Source organism: Mirounga angustirostris, unplaced genomic scaffold (genome assembly GCF_029215605.1).
Source record: "Mirounga angustirostris isolate CCGP_5_RB_7025 unplaced genomic scaffold, mMirAng1.0.hap1 SCAF_5, whole genome shotgun sequence".
In the NCBI taxonomy this organism is placed as follows: Eukaryota; Metazoa; Chordata; class Mammalia; order Carnivora; family Phocidae; genus Mirounga; species Mirounga angustirostris.
Window position 1 is genome coordinate 113,925,250 of NW_026991713.1, and position 18,245 is coordinate 113,943,494.

The following is an 18,245-nucleotide window of genomic DNA, read 5'->3' on the forward strand; positions in this document are numbered from 1 at the left end:
CAATGCCTTTAAAATTCTTATACTCTTAAGATCCTTAAAGAAATTGGAGGCACACCTTAAAACCTTCCGAGGTCTTAAGGGTTTTATAGTCTTGGCTTCATCCATAGACCATGTTTTCCTCGATTTGCTCTTAACCCAGAAGCCATTTATTTTAGCATTATTTGACAATTCAACATGTGGAGAGGCTGTAAATGAGAAACAGATATTTGAACCCAGCAAATCCTGGTTCCTTCATATTGAATAGTGTTTCTTTAGCTTATCTCCCCTATGAGTTTCCTTTCAAGTGGTTTGTTGCATGAGTTCCTTTCCCTCTAGTGTCATTTTCTTCACTTGTCTAGAAACCTTTGCTGTAAGCCTCTTCAAGGGCCATCAGGTTTCCACTAACAGTTTCTTGGAAGCCCTTTTGGTTTTCATTCTTACTCTTCTCTACATCCTTTCAGGTTCCACCTACCTCCTGGTTCAAAGGAGGTTTATTTTTAGTTTGTTTTGTTTTTAATGGCAGCACCCCATTTTTAATATCAGTATCTGTGCCAGTTATTTATTGCTGCATACTCAACCATCTCAAAACCCAGTGGCTCAAAACAGCATTTATCTTGTTCACACATCTTTAGACAAGGCTGAGTAAGGCCAACTCATTTCTTCTTCATTTGGCATCAGCTGGGATGACTGGAAGCTGGGAACTAGAATCATCTAAAACCTTGTTCTTGTTCATGCACATGTTTGGCTGTTGAGGCTGCTTTTTGACTAGGATGTTAGCTGAGGCAGTCTCAGCTGCAGTATCTGCATGAGGACTCACTAGGTGGCCTGGGCTTTCCCACAACAGCTGGATGCTAAGGGTGAGCTTCTGTAGAAAAAGTCAGATGGAGGCTATCTCACATTTTGTAACCTAGCCTTAAAAATCACACAGCAGTTCTGCCATATTCTATTCACTAGAAACCAGTTACTAAGGCCAGCACATATTAAGGGGGGGGGGGATTGTCATGGGAGAAGTGTCAAAGAATTTATAAAACCACCACATCCACTCATCTTGTCTTACCAATCATATCTAAAAGAAAGAAGTTCTTCCCAATTCAGCATCACTGAAACTCCAGCAAGTTTTTTGGTTGTTTTTGTCTTATTTTGTGGGATGTAACAAAGGATTATAATACTGTTGAATTAAGGGGGTTTTTTGGGGGGTTTTTTTGGTCAAAAATGTATGGATCATCTCACTAAATTTTTTTACTGAGAGATGCGATTTCTTAACCTTGCAAATCATTTCTTCTCAGAATGCAATTCAAATTAGCATAAAACATTTGTAATTCAGAAAAAGGCTTATGGCATTAAAATCAGTCTTTATAGATTCATTAATTAGAGTTTTATTTTCAAAGTCTTATTTTGGTAAGCATTTATTTGCTGAGACCTACATAAGTCAATATGATATTCCTAAAACTTCTTTAAAACTTATGGAGTACCAGGGCACCTGGGTGGCGCAGTCAGTTAAGTGTCTGCCTTTGGCTTGGGTCGTGATCCTGGCATGCTGGGATTGAGCCCCACGCTGGGCTCCCTGCTCAGTGGGGAGTCTGCTTTTCCCTCCCCCTGCTCTTGCACTCTTGCTCTCTTGCTCTCTTTCCCTCTCAAGTAAATAAATAAAATCTTTAAAAAAAATTATGGAGTGTTAAGATGAGGGAAGGGTTAAGAGACTTTCTACTAAGAGATGACTTACAGTTATTTTGTGAAGGAAAGATCTGAAACAATCATAGAAAAATAAAAGTATAAATGTGTGGCAAAGAGAACGATAGCAGAGATCTCCTTTAGTAACTACTAGTGGTTTTAATTTTGTTCTTGATTTTCTGAGTTATTTGAGGTTCCACATTCCAAGACTCTACTTACAATATAGATAACATTTTGTTGAAAATGAATTTATTTTAAAATTTGAGCACCTGGCTGGCTCTGTCAGTAGAGCATGTGACTCTTGATCTTGGGGGTTGTGAGTTTGAGCCCCGTGTTGGGTGTAGAGACTTAAAATCTTTTAAAAAAAAAACTTGGTCATAGTTTTGCATTAGACTATTTTCACTCTACTTCCAAACTGTATTATTTTATTCATGCAGGTTGATGATCTTACAGCAAAACTGGAAACTGCGTCTTCAAAATGTCTATACCTGGATGCAAACAACCAGCTTCTTACCCAGGAGTTAACATCTATGAAGGAAATGCAGAAGAAATATGAAAAACTAGAGAAGAATAAAAAGAAGTTGGAACAAGTAGTAAACCTCAGAAGTCATGTAGAATTCAGTATGGTAGAATACAGTAAAATAGAACACTATAAACGGGAGCTTGAAGAAAGAACAAGATTGGACATAACAGAAAAATTAAAAGAAGCCAATCTGTTTTTCCAGGTTAATTTATTGATCTGTAGTATGCTTTAATCATTTCACTGCAAGTTACATTTTGGTTATATGCATTGTATAGTTTTCCTCTACTTCCTTTATAGCAATTTGGTAAATTTCTGGAAGCATTTGTTCCTTCTCTTTAAAAATTTCAGTTTTCATCGGGGCGCCTGGGTGGCTCAGTCGTTAAGCGTCTGCCTTCGGCTCAGGTCACGATCCCAGGGTCCTGGAATCGAGCCCCGCATCGGGCTCCCTGCTCCGCAGGAAGCCTTCTTCTCCTTCTCCCACTCCCCTTGCTTGTGTTCCCTTTCTCGCTATCTCTCTCTCTGTCAAATAAATAAATAAAATCTTTAAAAAAAAATTTCAGTTTTCATCATTATTCTCACTAAATTGATTTTTCAGAATGATTCACAGTAGAGAATCATTTTATTTTTTAAGATCACTTGGTATAAAACAAGACTATTGACAGGAAAAGAAAAGATGGTGTTTTAAAAATTTTAACCATGGGGTGCCTGGGTGGCTCAGTTGGTTGAGCAGCTCAGGCTTGTGAAATCAAGCCTAGCATGGAGCCTACTTTAAAAAAAAAAAAATTGTACCATACTTGGATTATTTTTTTTAAGATATTTATTTATTTATTTAGAAAGCACGGGTGAGGGGATGCACAGAGGGAGAGAGAGAATCCCAGGCAGACTCCATGCTGAGTATGACACAGGGCTTTATCTCATGACCCTGAGATCACAATTGAGCAGAAACCAAGAGTCAGGCGCTCAACCGGCTAAGCCAGCCAGGCACCCCCGGTACTTGAATTATTCTTAAGTTGTATTGTTCACTTTTTTAAAGTTTTAAATGATTCTATTATTCTCTGAATTACCAGATTGCATGAGTTCTAATATAAGAATGATTGAACTTTATCATTCAGATTTAATTCAGTTGACATTGATGACAAATATTTTACGCTTCAGCTTTTTTTTCACATTTACAATTGCTCTCTGAATCATTGACTCAAAACTAAAGGAAAGAAATATACTATAATTACCCAGGTTATAACTTATTTTAAAAGTATGCTTTTAATTTGCTTTAGACACAAGTAGCATCTCAAGAAAGCTTAGGACAGTTAAGAGAAGCTAATAATGCTTCAATAAGAAATCAAATGGAACTCAGAATTAAAGAACTAGAATTTGAACTATCCAGAATGAAGTGTTCTCAAGAAGATTTTAATAAAACAGAATTGGAAAAATACAAGCAACTCTACCTAGAAGAATTAAAAGTTCGAATGTCATTGACAAATGAACTGAACAAGTAAGTTAAAACAGAATCATAGAAAATAGATTTAGCTTGTTAATTTGCCTCTAAAGTGTAATTTTTATGGAGCCAGGTTCATGAGATGAGTAGGAAGTGAAAGCCAATTAGATAGTTTAATTTTGGAAAATGATGTTTGTAAAAGAACTTACCTTTGAAATGTTCGTCCAAGACAGTTTGCATCTCTCCTCCTTTTTTTGGTTTTACGTGATTTTATTTTTTTCCCCTTAATATTTTCAGTTAATCTGATCTCCTAGTCTTTAAGCTAATGGTTAGAAGCTTTATAATTTAGACAGCATGTTATTATAAAATTGTTTGTCAGAATTGCCCTAAATAGAAATGAGTTTATTAATATTAGTGAGTTTATTTTTGGAAGAATACATCTGTAACCCAACTGCACATCCTGGCAGCTTGGTAAATTTACTTTTTTGATTGTGATTTTTGTTATTATTACCAAATAGAGGGTGCTTTGAAACAAACTGTTCTTTATAGTTTTTCTACCTTACATAAAAGTATACATGTGAAATACAAAAAGATTCCCCTAGGGGCCGAAAGGCAGTATAATTCCCAAAGTGGCTAAAAAAAGCACCATGGTGGACATGAGGAGGGGCTGGGTGAAAGACAGAAAGGGTAGATTCCACCTCCAGTACCCTGGTAGCTGTGTTATAACCTAATTGGCTCTGGAGCTGTTTTATTTCTTTCTGATCACAACTCTGCCATCTAGCAATTGTTGGTCTAAATTATTCCTCAGTGCCAAATGCTCAATTTCTCTGAGGTAATGAGTGAAATGTGCAAGAGTGGTGAAAGCCAATGCTTGAAAATGTCTTTGAGGGATGGTTTATTTTTATTTTTATTTTAAAGATTTTATGTATTTATTTGACAGAGAGCGAGCGAGTGAGCTCAAGCAGGGGGAGCGGCAGGCAGAGGTTGAGGGAAAAGCAGGGGCTCGATTCCAGGACTCTGGGGTCATGACCTGAGCCGAAGGCAGATGGTTAACTGACTGAGCACCCAGCCCCCTGGGATGGTTTTATATTTTTATATCTCTAAACTGGTTTACTAAATAGAAGTATATGTAATGGCATCCTGGTTTACTAAATATAAGTATGTGTAATGGCATCCTCAAGAATCTTGTTAAGTCCAGCCATTCCAGAAGGCAGCAGGTATTACCTGTTAAGCCATGTGCATCACTAATAGCCATTTCTGTCCCTCCTTAATTTGAATTACTTGTTAGTTAGGAATCCTCTAGAAATATATGTCCTTTAGAGCAATTTTAAACCTATCATTATATATTGTAGGTCTGCTCTGTCACATTTTCAGTGTTAAAACACCGTTTAATGGCACATTCTGTTTACTATTATGGAAACTTTAAAAAAATGCAAGTCACTTAGGAATGATTTGGGGAGAAATGAAATACTAAGCATTGTGTTTTGTAATCTTAACAGGACTAATGAGAAGCTGGCAGAGACCAGTACCAAACTTCTGGTGGAGACACAGCAAAAAAAGTCTTTGATTAATACTATTGCTATGAGCCCTGTCCTAGAATTGCCTTCTGTTAGAAATATGAATAATAGTTCACTGTTCAATAGATATGTTGCTCCGAGAGAAAACCTAGTGATTCCTACCTCAAGCTCACGGCCTACAAAGAATGGCGTTGAGACTTTCTTGACCAAGGTTAGTTATCTTTTTGCCCTTGGGTTTCAGATTTCTGATATAATTTTTGTTTTTAATTTGGTGAAATTCTGAGTTGTTTAACTAACACACACTAAGTAAAAGTCATAATTATATGCGCTAATAAAGAAATGAGACAGAAATTTTACGATTTTTTTTTAGTTCCTGGAGCTCTTACTTTCAAGAGATACCTATTATTAACTTTATTTAGTAAATATAACTAAACTGACATATTTTACTATTTTTAAGATTTTATTTATTTTATTTTATTTTTTTGAAGATTTTATTTATTTATTTGACAGAGGCACAGTGAGAGAGGGAACACAAGCAAGGGCAGTGGGAGAAGGAGAAGCAGACTTCCCTCCAAGCAGGGAGCCCGAAGTGGGGCTTGATCCCAGGACCCTGGGATCATGACCTGAGCCAAAGGCAGCCGCTTAACGACTGAGCCACCCAGGCGCCCCTAAAGATTGTATTATTTTAGAGAGAGAGAGTGCACAAGAGGGAGAGAGAGCATGCGACTTTCAAGCAGACCCCCCCCCCCCGAGCATGGAACCCTACATAGGGCCCAGTCTCATGACCTGTTTTCTCACATGAGAGTACATTTTTAATTGCTTTCTTACTTATAGCATTTTTTTTTACTTATAACACTTCTATTTCACGTTTTACAAAATGTCTTGAGCAGTTGTAGAGCATTTTCTAAATAGCTAAATCAAGCAAATATTTGATTTTTTTTTTTCCAGAGAGGGAGTGCAAGCAGGGGGTGAGGAGCAGAGGGTAAGCAGGCTCCATGCTCAGTGTGGAGCCCGATGTAGGGCTTAGTCCCACAACCCTGAGATCGTGACCTGAGCCAAAATCAAGATCAGACACTTAACTGTGACTGAGCCACCCAGACGCCCCACAATTTGAATTCTTAAAAAGAAGTTCACATATATCTACCTTGCCATCAGTTGAATGATTGATGACTAAGATGGGAATGATAGGGAGTCTTTAAATAGCAGCTAGTTTCCTTTGTGTCATTGTTATTAAAATATCCATTTCAATGAATGCACATAGGTTTATGGTTTTGATGGTATATTCACGTTCTTATTAATGTAGACAAAAGTAGCATAGGCTTGTGGTAAATGAGGCCTCAATCTTGTTCCTTCATTCGGCATCCTTATTGTCTTGCTCTCTTCCCTTCTAATTTGAGGACTTTCTTTAGTGTTATGCTTGGATGCCTTTAGATTTTTGGTTTGTGATCACATGAAGTTCATATATAACATCCTATGTATATAGCAGTCTATTTTAAGTTGATGGTTACTTAAGTTCAAACACATTTTAAAAACACTACATTTTTACACCCCACCTTGTTTTATTTATTTGATGTCTTAGTTTACATCTTTTTATTTTGTGTATCCCTTAACTAATTACTGTAGATATAATTGATATTACTACTTTTGTCTTTTAACCTTCATACTGGCTTTATAAAAGTGATTGATCTATTACCTCTACTGTATGTTTGCTTTTACCAATAAAACTTTCTTTTTCTTATTTTAAAAGATTTTATTTATTTGAGAGAGAGAGCAGGGGAAGGGTGGAAAAGCAGGCTTCCCACGGAGCAGGGAGCCTGATGTGGGGCTCGATCCCAGGACCCTGGGATCATGACCTGAGCCGAAGGCAGATGCTTAACCGACTGAGCCACCCAGGCGCCCCCCAATAAAACTTTCTTTCATAATTTTTTTACTTCTAGTTATGGCCTTTCCTTTTTTTTTTTTTTTAAGATTTTATTTATTTATTTGACAGAGACAGCCAGAGAGAGAACACAAGCAGGGTAAGTGGGAGAGAGAGAAGCAGGCTTCCTGCTGAGCAGGGAGCCCGATGTGGGGCTCGATCCCAGGACCCTGGGATCATGACCTGAGTGGAAGGCAGACGCTTAATGACTGAGCCACCCAGGCACCCCTCCTTTTTTTTTTATTTTAATTTATTTATGAGAGAGAGAGGGAGCAGAGCAAGCAAGAGAGAACACAAGTGGGAGGGGAGGGCCAGAGGGAAAGGGAGAAGCAGGCTCCCTGAGCAGGGGGCCTAATGTGGGGCTCGATCCTAGGAGGTCCCTTAACCTATCCTCATTTTTAAAATTCTTTTTTTTCTTTTTGGCTTGGAGGATTTCTACTACCCTGTCTTGCAGATCACTGGTCTGTTCTGCAGCTTTCAATCTGCTGTTGATTCCCTCTGGTGTATTTTTCATTTCAGTTATTGTAGTCTTTAGCTCTGATTGGTTCTTCTTTGTATGTTCTCTTTGTTGAAGTTCTCACTGAATCCATCCATTCTCCTCCCAAGTTTGCTGAGCATCTTTATGACCATTACTTTGAACTCTTTATCAGGTAGACTACTTATCTCTGTTTCATTTAGTTATTTTTCTGAAGTGTTGCATTGTTCATTCATTTGGAACATACTCGCCTGTCTCCTCATTTTGGCTGACTTTCTATGTTTGTTTCTGAAGTTGTTCTTTTCAACTTTTTCCCTCTTTAAAGTATGTTGCTTTGAAGAATGAATGTTAGTTATAAAGTCAAGGAAGAAGAAAACATGTCTAAGTGTTGTCTGGTCATTTTTCTTGTTGGAACTGTGGTGGAGTAGGTGGCAGATGACATTGCTCTTCTTTTTCTGAGTTGAGAACACAGGAGTCAGGCAGATGGAGATAAGCTTAGTAACTTTATTAGTAATACATACTAACAAATAGGAGGATATGGTTTAGGTAGGTAGCCACAGCGAGCTTCCCAGTACTTTATCCCAAATTAGGCACTTCCACACACAGTTGTAATGGAAGGAACAAATGTTTGATGCCCATCCCACAAAGATGAGAGCAGACTTGAATTCATGCTACTATGGCAGGCACATCTTTTTAAAGAAGAGATTTGGAACCATGTATGCATTGCTTAGTGCCTTCTCCCAAATTCACCCTTTAGGTAAATCTCCCTTCCTGTCGTGAGGAAGGTAGAGAAAAGTCCTCACATGGAAATGAAGGTTTACCTATAATTTCTGACTTGATTTAAATTCTAATTAAAGTTAATCATGTCTTTTGTACATACCAACTAATGATGAGAGGTTGGACAGAGCATGCTAGATGGTAAAGAGAAATCTGTTGTGCGTTTTAAATTTTGCTATAAATAACCCACAACATAGGTAACTCATTTGTTGATTGATTTGGATAAACAAAGTTTTATTTGAAGGAAATGAATAATTCTTTCAAGGAAGAATTTCCTCAGTTTCAGGTTCTTTGGTTCGACTAAAGATTTTCTCCTTCAAGTTCCTTGTCCTTTGGTTAAAAAAATTTATGCTTATAAATTGCACATGTTGACTGTTACTAAAAGGAGTTAAGATAACTTCTGTTCCTTTCTTTTTGTTCATGACTTTAAAATTTATACTTTAGTTAGAAAGCTATTTTGTGCCTAATGCCTGAACATTATTGAGCCACATGACAAAGTTTTATGTATTCATATTCTCTGAGTTATAGTTAAAAATGCATGCATTGTTCCTGAATATGAGGAAGTAACTGGCATAAAACTCTAGGCTCAGTAAGACCTAAACCACATTCCTGGCTTGCAGCTAGGTGGTTTTTTGACCTCAGGCAAACTGCAATCTCTCTGGGGCCTTTTTGTCTCTTATGTAAAATTAGGGACTTTGACGAAGTGAGTGACTTTTATACCTTTGGAAAAACTTTTTTCCCAAAGAATAGAACTTGAATTTTTTTTTTTTTTTTGCATTAAACTGTATTATATAAAACAGAGACAGGTAGAGCTGTTTAGCTAAAGGAGAGATGAGACTACACCTGTAGACTTCCTTGTCCCTCAATCCTGCTTTGTCCCCAGTGGAACGTTAGATTACTATGGGCATAGTTTGAAAACTAACAGTTATGAGAAAATCCTTCTAGTTAATAATTCTTCAAATTAAAATTTGCTGATACATTGGTACATTGTTTTTCTGTGTATAATTTTCTTACCCGCCTATATTTTTGATAAATGGAAAAGTATAAATAAAATTGCAGATGTGTTCTATTTATTAATGGACTTCAAGCTATTTCTACGAAGCACAATTCTTACCTTGAAATAAACAAAGGTCACAGAAGTAAATATTTAGGAAAAGAGCTTTTGGGGAAAAGATAATAACATTACATTGGTAGTTCCTTAAGTCACGTCATATGAAAAAGTAGTTTATATTTTACATAGTATTTGTTAATGGTATTATAAAATTGCTTCAATAAAAGTTTCTCCCATCAAGTGGTATTGAGTTATTAATTTTACAAGGCCTGTCTAGTAATGTTGTCAGATTATTCGTTTTATAAATCCTGAATATAATGTTACTGTCAAAAAGTGTTGTGGTTCCTCAAAAAATTAAAAATAGAAATATGATACAATTCAATACTTCCACTACTGAGTATTTACCCAAAGAAAATGAAAACACTAATTCGAAAAGTTGTATGCACCCCTGTGTTTTTTGAAACATTATTTACAATAACGAGAGTATGGAAGCAACCTCAGTGTCCATCAATAGACGAATGGATAAAGAAGATGTGTTATATGTATATAATGAAATATTACTCAGCTATAAAAAAGAATGGGATCTTGCCATTTGTGACAACATTGGTAGACCCAGTATTTTGCTAAGTGAAATAACTCAGAGAAAGGCAAATACCATATGATTTCACTTATGCATGGAATCTAAAAAACTAAACTACTAATAGCCTAGTTCGACTTAATTTCTCTATCTTCTGGAAGCCTTACCCATAACATTAAATAATCCATTAACACGTGTTTCGTACATTGCAGGTACTATATACTATATCCTCACAATAAAATAAGCTAGAACAAAAATGTTATTAAGAAAAACATAAGAGAAAAGACACTCCAATGCAGTATCAAAAAAAGTCCATGTGTAAGTAGAGTAGACCTGTACCGTTCAAACACACGTTGGTCAAGGATCAACTGTATATTACAAGTATTCCCATCTAGAATGTTCTTCCTTAGACCTTTCTTATAAAAGGTATCCTTTCATTCAATGCCCAAAATGGGGTCTAAAGTAGGGTACTGAGGGGTGCCTTGGTGGCTCAGTCAGTTAAGTGTCTGTCTTCAGCTCAGGTATGATTCCAGGGTCCTGGGACAGAGCCCCACTTCAGGCTCTCTGCTCAGTGAGAGTCTGCTACACCCTCTCCCTCGGCCCTTCCCCCCACTCGTGCACTCTCTCTCTCTCTAGCTCTCATTCTCAAATACATAAAACTGCTGTAAACATTGGGATGCAGGTGCCCCTTCGGATCACTACATTTGTATCTTTGGGGTAAATCCTAGTAGTGCAATTGTTGGGTCATTGGGTAGCTCTATTTTCAAGTTTTTGAGGAACCTCCATACTGTTTTCCAGAGTGGCTGTCCCAGCTTGCATTCCCACCAGCAGTGTAAGAGGGTTCCCCGTTGTCTGCATCCCTGCCAACATCTGTTGTTTCCTGACTTGTTCATTTTAGCCATTCCAGCAGGTGTGAGCTGATATCTCATTGTGGTTTTGATGTGTATTTATTTCCCTGATGCCGAGTGATGTTGGGCATTTTTTCAAGTGTCTGTTGACCGTTTGAATGTCTTCTTTGGAGAAATGTCTGTTCACGTCTTCCATCCGTTTCTTGACTGGATTATTTGTTCTTTGGGTGTTGAGTTTGATAAGTTCTTTCTATATAGAGTTTGCATACTAGCCCTTTATCTGACATGTCATTTGCAAATATCTTCTCCCATTCTGTCAGTCGTCTTTTGTTTTTGTCGACCGCTTCCTTTGCTGTGCAAAAGCTTTTTATCTTGATGAAGTCTTTGTTTCCCTTGCCTTTGGAGATGTGTCTAGCAAGAAGTTGCTGTGGCCCAGGTCACAGAAGTTGCTGCCTGTGTTCTCCTCCAGGAGTTTGATGGGTTCCTGTCTCACATTTAGGTCTTACATCCATTTTGAGTCCATTTTTGTGTATGGTGTAAGAAAATGGTCCAGTTTCATTCTTCTGCGTGTGGCTGTCCACTTTTCCCAACACCATTTGTTGAAGGGACTGTCTTTTTTCCCTTGGCTGTTCTTTCCTGCTTTGTCGAAGATTAGTTGACCATAGAGTTGAGGGTCCGTTTCTGGGTTCTCTGTTCTGTTTCATTGGCCCATGTGTCTGTTTTTGTGCCAGTACCATACTGTCTTGATGATTACAGCTTTGTCATAGAATTTGAGGTCCGGAATTGTGATGCCACCAGCTTTGGTTTTCTTTTTCAACATTCCTTTGGCTATTCGGGGTCTTTCCTGGTTCCGTACAAATTTTAGGATGATGTGTTCCAGCTCTGTGAAACAAGTTGATGGTATTTTGATAGAGATTGCATTGAATGCACAGATTGCTCTGGGTAGCGGTAGCATAGACATTTTAACAAATTTGTTCTTCCAATCCATGAACATGGAGCGTTTTTCCATTTCTTTGTGTCTTCCTCAGTTTCTCTCATGAGTTTTCTATAGTTTTCATAGTACAGATCCTTTGCCTCTTTGGTTAGGTTGATTCCTAGGTATCTTATGGTTTTTGGTGCAATTGTAAATGGGTTCGACTCCTTAATTTCTCTTTCTTCTGTCTCATTGTTAGTGTATAGAAATGCAACTGATTTCTGTGCATTGATTTTATATCCTGCCACTTTGCTGAAATCCTGTATGAGTTCTAGCAATTTGGGGGTGGAGTCTTTTGGGTTTCCCACCTAGAGTATTATGTCACCTGCAAAGAGTGAGAGTTTGACTTCTTCTTTGCCAATTCTGATACGATTTATTTCTTTTCATTGTCTGATTGCTGAGGCTAGGACTTCTAGTACTATGTTGGACAGCAGTGGTGAGAGTGGACATCCCTGCCGTGTTCCTGACCTTAGGGGAAAAGCTCGCAGGTTTACCCCATTGAGAATGATATATGCTGTGGGCTTTTCATACATGGCTTTTATGGTATTGAGGTATGTGCCCTCCATCCCTGCACCGTTATGAGTTTTAATCAAGAAAGCATGCTGTACTTTGTCAAATGCTTTTTCTGCATCCATTGAGGGGATCATATGGTTCTTGTCCTTTCTTTTATTAATGTAGCGTATCACGATGATTGATTTGCAGATGTTGAACCACCTTTGCAACCCAGGAATAAGTCCCACTAGGTTGGGGTGAATAATCCTCTTAATGTACTGTTGGCTCCTATTGGCGAGTATGTTGATGAGAATTTTTGCATCCGTGTTCATCAGGGATATTGGTCTGTAATTCTCCTTTTTGGTGGGGTCTTTGTCTGGTTTTGGGATCAAGGTAATGCTGGCCTCATAGAAAGAGTTTGGAAGATTTCCTTCCATTTCTATTTTTTGAAACAGCTTCAGAAGAATAGGCATTAATTCCTCTTTAAGTGTTTGTTAGAACTCCCCAGGGAAGCCATCCGGCCCTGGAGTTTTGTTTCTTGCGAGATTTTTGATTACTGCTTCAATTTCCTTGCTGGTTGTGGGTCTGTTCGGGTTTTCTGTTTCTTCCTGTTTCAGTTTTGGTAGTTTCTACCTCTCTAGGAATGCATCCATTTCTTCCAGATTGCCTAGTTGGTTGGCGTATCGTCGTTCCTAATATGTTCTTAAAATTGTTTGTATTTCCTTGGTGTTGGTTGTGATCTCTCCTCTTTCATTCAGGATTTTATTTATTTGGATCCTTTCTCTTTTCTTTTTGCTAAGTCTGGCCAGGGGTTTATCGATCCCATTAATTCTTTCAAAGAGCCAGCTCCTAGTTTCGTTGCTGTGTTCTACTGTTCTTTTGGTTTCTATTTCATTGATTTCTGCTCTGATCGTTATTAATTCTCTTCTCCTGCTGGGTTTCGGCTTTATTTGCTGTTCTTTCTCCAGCTCCTTTAGGTGTAAGGTTAGGTTGTGTATTTAGGACCTTTCTTGTTTCTTGAGAAAGGCTGTTGTTGCTCTCTACTTCCCTCCCCGGACTGCCTTTGCTGCATCCCAAAGGCTTTGAACAGTTGTGTTTTCATTTTCCTTTGTTCCCATGAATTCTTTTAATTCTTCTTTAATTTCCTGGTTGACCCATTCATTCTTTAATAGGATGCTCTTACATTCCATGTATTTGAGTTCTTTCCGAATTTCCTCTTGTGATTGAGTTCAAGTTTCAAGGCGTTGTGGTCTGAAACTCTGCAGGGAATGATCCCCTACTTTTGGTACCGGTTGAGACCTGATTTGTGACCCAGTATGTGATGTCTTCTGGAGAAAGTTCCATGTGCACTCGAGAAGAATGTGTATTCTGTGGCTTTAGGTTGGAATGCTCTGAATCTATCTGTGAAGTGCATCTGGTCCAGTGTCGACCTCAGAGAGTCGTGGACCTGGGGCGGTGAAGGAACTGAGGAAAAGAGATGCCAGTTTTGCGAGGCACAGGGGACCCCGAGCAATCAGCCCAAGGTCCCGAGGTTTATTTTCCATAATCTTATATACCTTCTACAGCGCTATAGATCTCTAATGATTTACAGCATGGGCTTAGTAAGGCACATTCTTCCATGTACATAGGATTAGTCCCGCGTGTATGATAAGAATCTTTAAAGCAGGACAAGGGAACAAAGAGGGGAGTGCACAGTGTGCTATTTACAGGGCAAGGGAACCAAGAGGGGAGTGCACAGTGTGCTGTTTACAGGTGGCTTCCTATCTACAAAACATCTTCTGCTGCGTACTTTAGAACAGACCACACACGTCCCAAGGGCAATTCACTCTGATCCTTTCGGCTTATTTTTAACCCAGCAAATCGAGTTTTCTCAGAGATCTCGGAGTCTGAACGAACATGCACCAGTGGTTGTTGTGGAGGTCTGTTTCCCACAGTCCAGTGTGTCATTCACTGTTATTATTGTATCATCATCAATGTGTTTCTTTAATTTTATTATTAATTGGTTTATGTCATTGGCTGCTCCCATGTTAGGGGCACACATATTTACAATTGTTAGATCTTCTTGTTGGATAGACCCCTTTAAGTCATTATGATAGTGTCCTTCCTCATCTCTTATTACAGTCTTTGGTCTAAAATCTAATTTGTCTGGTACAAGGATTGCTACCCCAGCTTTCTTTTGATGTCCATTAGCATGATAAATGGTTTTCCACTCCCTCACTTTCAATCTGGAGGTGTCCTTGGGTCTAAAATGAGTCTCTTGCAGACAGCATATCGATGGGTCTTGCTTTTTTATCCAATCTGATACCCTGCATCTTTTGATTGGGGCATTTGGCCCATTTACATTCAGGGTAACTATTGAAAGATACGAATTTAGTGCCATTGTACTATCTGTAACGTCACTGTTTCTGTACATTGTCGCTGTTCCTTTCTGGTCTGTGTTACTTTGGGGCTCTCTCTGCGTAAAGGATCCCCTTTAATATTTCTTGCAGGGCTGGGTTAGTGATCACAAATGTTTTAGTTTCTGTTTGTCCTGGAAACTCTTTCTCTCTCCTTCAAGCTTGAATGACAGCCTTGCTGGATAAATACAGTACTCTTGGCTGCATATTTTTCTCGTTTAGCACCCTGAATATATCATGCCAGTCCTTTCTGGCCTGCCAGGTCTCTGTGGTTAGGTCTGCTGCCAGTCTAATGTTTCTACCCTTGTCGGTTAAGGACCTCTTGTGCTGAGCTGCTTTCAGGATTTTCTCTTTGTCTCTGAAATTTGCAGGCTTCACTACTCTATGTTGAGGTGTGGACCTGTTTTTATTGATGTTGAAGGGGGTTGGGGTTTCTGTGCCTCCTGGATTTGAATGCCTGTTTCCTTCCCCAGATTAGGGAGGTTCTCTGCTATAATTTCTCAAATATACCTTCTGCCACCCGCCCCCCTTTCCTCTTCTTCTGGGATCCCAATTATTCTACTATTGTTCCACTTTATGGTATCACTTATCTCCTGAATTCTCACCTCATGATCCAGTAGTTGTTTATCTCTCTTTTTTTCTCAGTTTCTTTATTCTCCATCATTTTTTAAATTTTTTTAAATTTTTTAAAAAGATTTTATTTATTTATTTGACAGAGAGAGACACTGCAAGAGAGGGAACACAAGCAGGGGGCATGGGAGAGGAAGAAGCAGGCTTTCCGCTGTACAGAGAGCCCGACGCGGGGCTCGATCCCAGGACCATGGGATCATGACCTGAGCCAAAAGCAGACACTTAACGACTGAGCCACCCAGGTGCCCCTATACTCCATCATTTTATTTTGTCTTCTGCATCACTACTTCTCCTTTCTGCCTCATTTATCATAGCAGAGCCTCCAATTTTTTTTTTTATTTTAAATACATAATTTTTATTAAGTATAGCTCAGTCCGTCTGGAAAAGATAAGTAAATAATGTTTTATTGGGGCGCCTGGGTGCCTCAGTCATTACGCATCTGCCTTCGGCTCAGGTCATGATCCCAGGGTCCTGGGATCGAGCCCCGCATTGGGCTCCCTGCTCTGCGGGCGCCTGCTTCTCCCTCTGCCCCTCCCCCTGCTTGTGTCCCCTCTCTCGCTGGTCTCTCTGTCAAATAAATAAATAAAATCTTTAAAAAAATAATGTTTCATTTCACCATTACCCATATGTATATGATAAATTTTTTAAAATTTCATTTTATTTTAAAGAACATATTTATTTATTTGCCACAGAGACAGAGATAGTGAGAGAGAGAGCACAGAGAGGGAGAAGCAGACTCCCCGCTGAGCAAGGAGCCCATGGGTTCGATCCCAAGACCCTGGGATTATGACCTGAGCCGAACGCGGCCGCTTAACCAACTGAGCCACCCAGGCACTCCTGAAATTTCTCTTCAGTTAGCTGACATATGATATATCATTAGTTTCAGATGTAGTGTTCAGTTAATCATCAGTTGTATATAACACCCAGTGCTCTGCACATCACGTGCCCTCCTTCATGCCCATCCCCCCACCCACCTCCCCTCCAGCAAACCTCAGTTTGTTTCCTATAGTTAAGAGTCTCTCATGGTTTGTTTCCCTCTCTGGTTTCTTCCCATTTTAGTTTTCTCTCCCTTCCCCTACGATTCTCTGCACTTTTTCTTATATTTCACATATGTATGAAACCATATGATAATTGTCTTTCTCTGATTGACTTTTCTCTCCGCATAATACCCTCCATTTCCATCCACGTCAATGTAAATTGTAAGATTTCATCCTTTTGATGGCGTAGTAATATTCCATTGTATTTATATATACCACATCTTCTTTATCCATTCATCTGTCGATGGACATTTGGGCTGTTTCCACAGTTTGGCTATTGTGGATATTGCTGCTATAAAAATTGGTGTCCAGGTGCGCCTTCTGATCACTACATTCGCATCTTTGGGGTAAAGACCTTGTAGTACAATTACTGGGTCATTGGGTAGCTCTATTTTTAACTTCTTGAGGAACCTCCATACTGTAGAGCCTCCATTTTTTACTGCATCTCATTAATAGCCTTTTGATTTCGATTTGTTAAGCTTTTAGTTCTTTTATTTCTCCAGAAAGGCATTCTGTAGTGTCCTCTGTGCTTTTTCAAGCCCAGCTAGCATCTTTATAATTGTTATTCCAAGCTCTAATTCCAACATCCTACTTTTATCCATACTGATTAGGTCCCTGTCAGTCAGTACTGTCTCTTGTTCTCTTATTTGAGGTGAGTTTTCCCATCTAGTCATTCTGTCTAGAGAAGAATAGATGAATGAGAGAACGAAATACTAAAATAGCAACAACGACCCCAGAGAAATCTACTCTTAACAAATCAGAGGAGACCTGAAACCAAAAAAATAGATAAGAATTAAAGGCGAAAGAGAATATAATCAGACAGGTGATGAGAACAGAGCAATACAGTAGATTCTGGGTATATTTTGGTCTGTTTGTTAGAAGAAACTACACCCCAAAATTGTAAAGAAAGAAAAACTTCTGTATATGCAAAAATAAAATTAAATACAATGAAAGTATAGAATGTAATTATAAAAATGAACATTGAAAAAGTTTTAAAAAACGAGTTGATAAAATAAGAAATTGGTTGAAAAGGAAAACAAAAATTACAATTGAGAGATTGAGGAATCATGAGAAAAAGCCATGAATTCTATATAGTATTTTCCTCTAGTGCTGGTGTTTTGCATTTCTGTGTGATCGGTAAACTTGGTCTTAGCCAGATGTTCTTGCTGATTTTCTGGAGGACAGGCCTGTGGTGCTGATTCTCAGGAGTCTTTGCTCCAGCAGTACTGCACTGCCCTTGCCAGGGGGCCAGGCTAAGTCCGGGCCTCGGGATTGCTCTATGTGGCTTTTGTTCCCTGAAGGCTTTCCACACCACTTTATAGGATGAGAATGAAAATGTCAGCCTCCCAGTGTCCAGCCCTGGAGCTGAAAGCTGGCACCCTCCACTCCTCAGTGTGCCCTCATGGAGAAGCTGTCAATCACTCTCGCCTCCCTGGTTTCTGTCTGCATTCTGTGTACACCCAGCCTGTGACTGAACATTTTTATCTCAGCCATGCAACCCCCTTTGGAGTTTCCAAACTTTGCAGTCTCCTGTGGCATGCATTCGTGCCACTCCTCCTGGGAGAGGGAGGGAGGTCTTGCCCTGGTTCTGCCACTTGTATGGCCCCTGCTCTGAGAGCGGTCGCCCAACTGGCTGCAGTTTGTGGTTTATGGCAACACTGAGCTGAACGCCCCCTCCTCAGCTCTCTGATTGCAGCCGGCTTCACTGCTCAAATGCCTGGGAACTCTCCCATACTCAGGCACCCCCATTCTTTCTGTGACCCTGGGGATCCTGAGATAAGGCCGTCCCACCTAGGATTCCACCCTGCTTCTGCACCTGAGTGCCTTTCAAGCAGGATGTCCCTCACCGGAGCAGACTTCTACAAGTTCTGATTTGCACACCACTGCTTTATCACTTTCTGATAGCTGGTTTATGGAGGCTCCCTCCCCCCCACGGTTTATCTTCC

General features: G+C 39.3%; 1 protein-coding gene across 1 annotated transcript in view; it reads left to right on the top strand.

The window, feature by feature from the left end:
• The window catches only part of LOC135364298 (ankyrin repeat domain-containing protein 26-like), a 362,531-nt gene that overhangs the window by 106,794 nt on the left and 237,492 nt on the right, over positions 1 to 18,245 (top strand). The window contains 3 exon segments of the mRNA XM_064590297.1: positions 2,088 to 2,375; positions 3,448 to 3,665; positions 5,108 to 5,336. Of these exon segments, the coding sequence (XP_064446367.1) occupies positions 2,088 to 2,375; positions 3,448 to 3,665; positions 5,108 to 5,336 (735 nt within the window).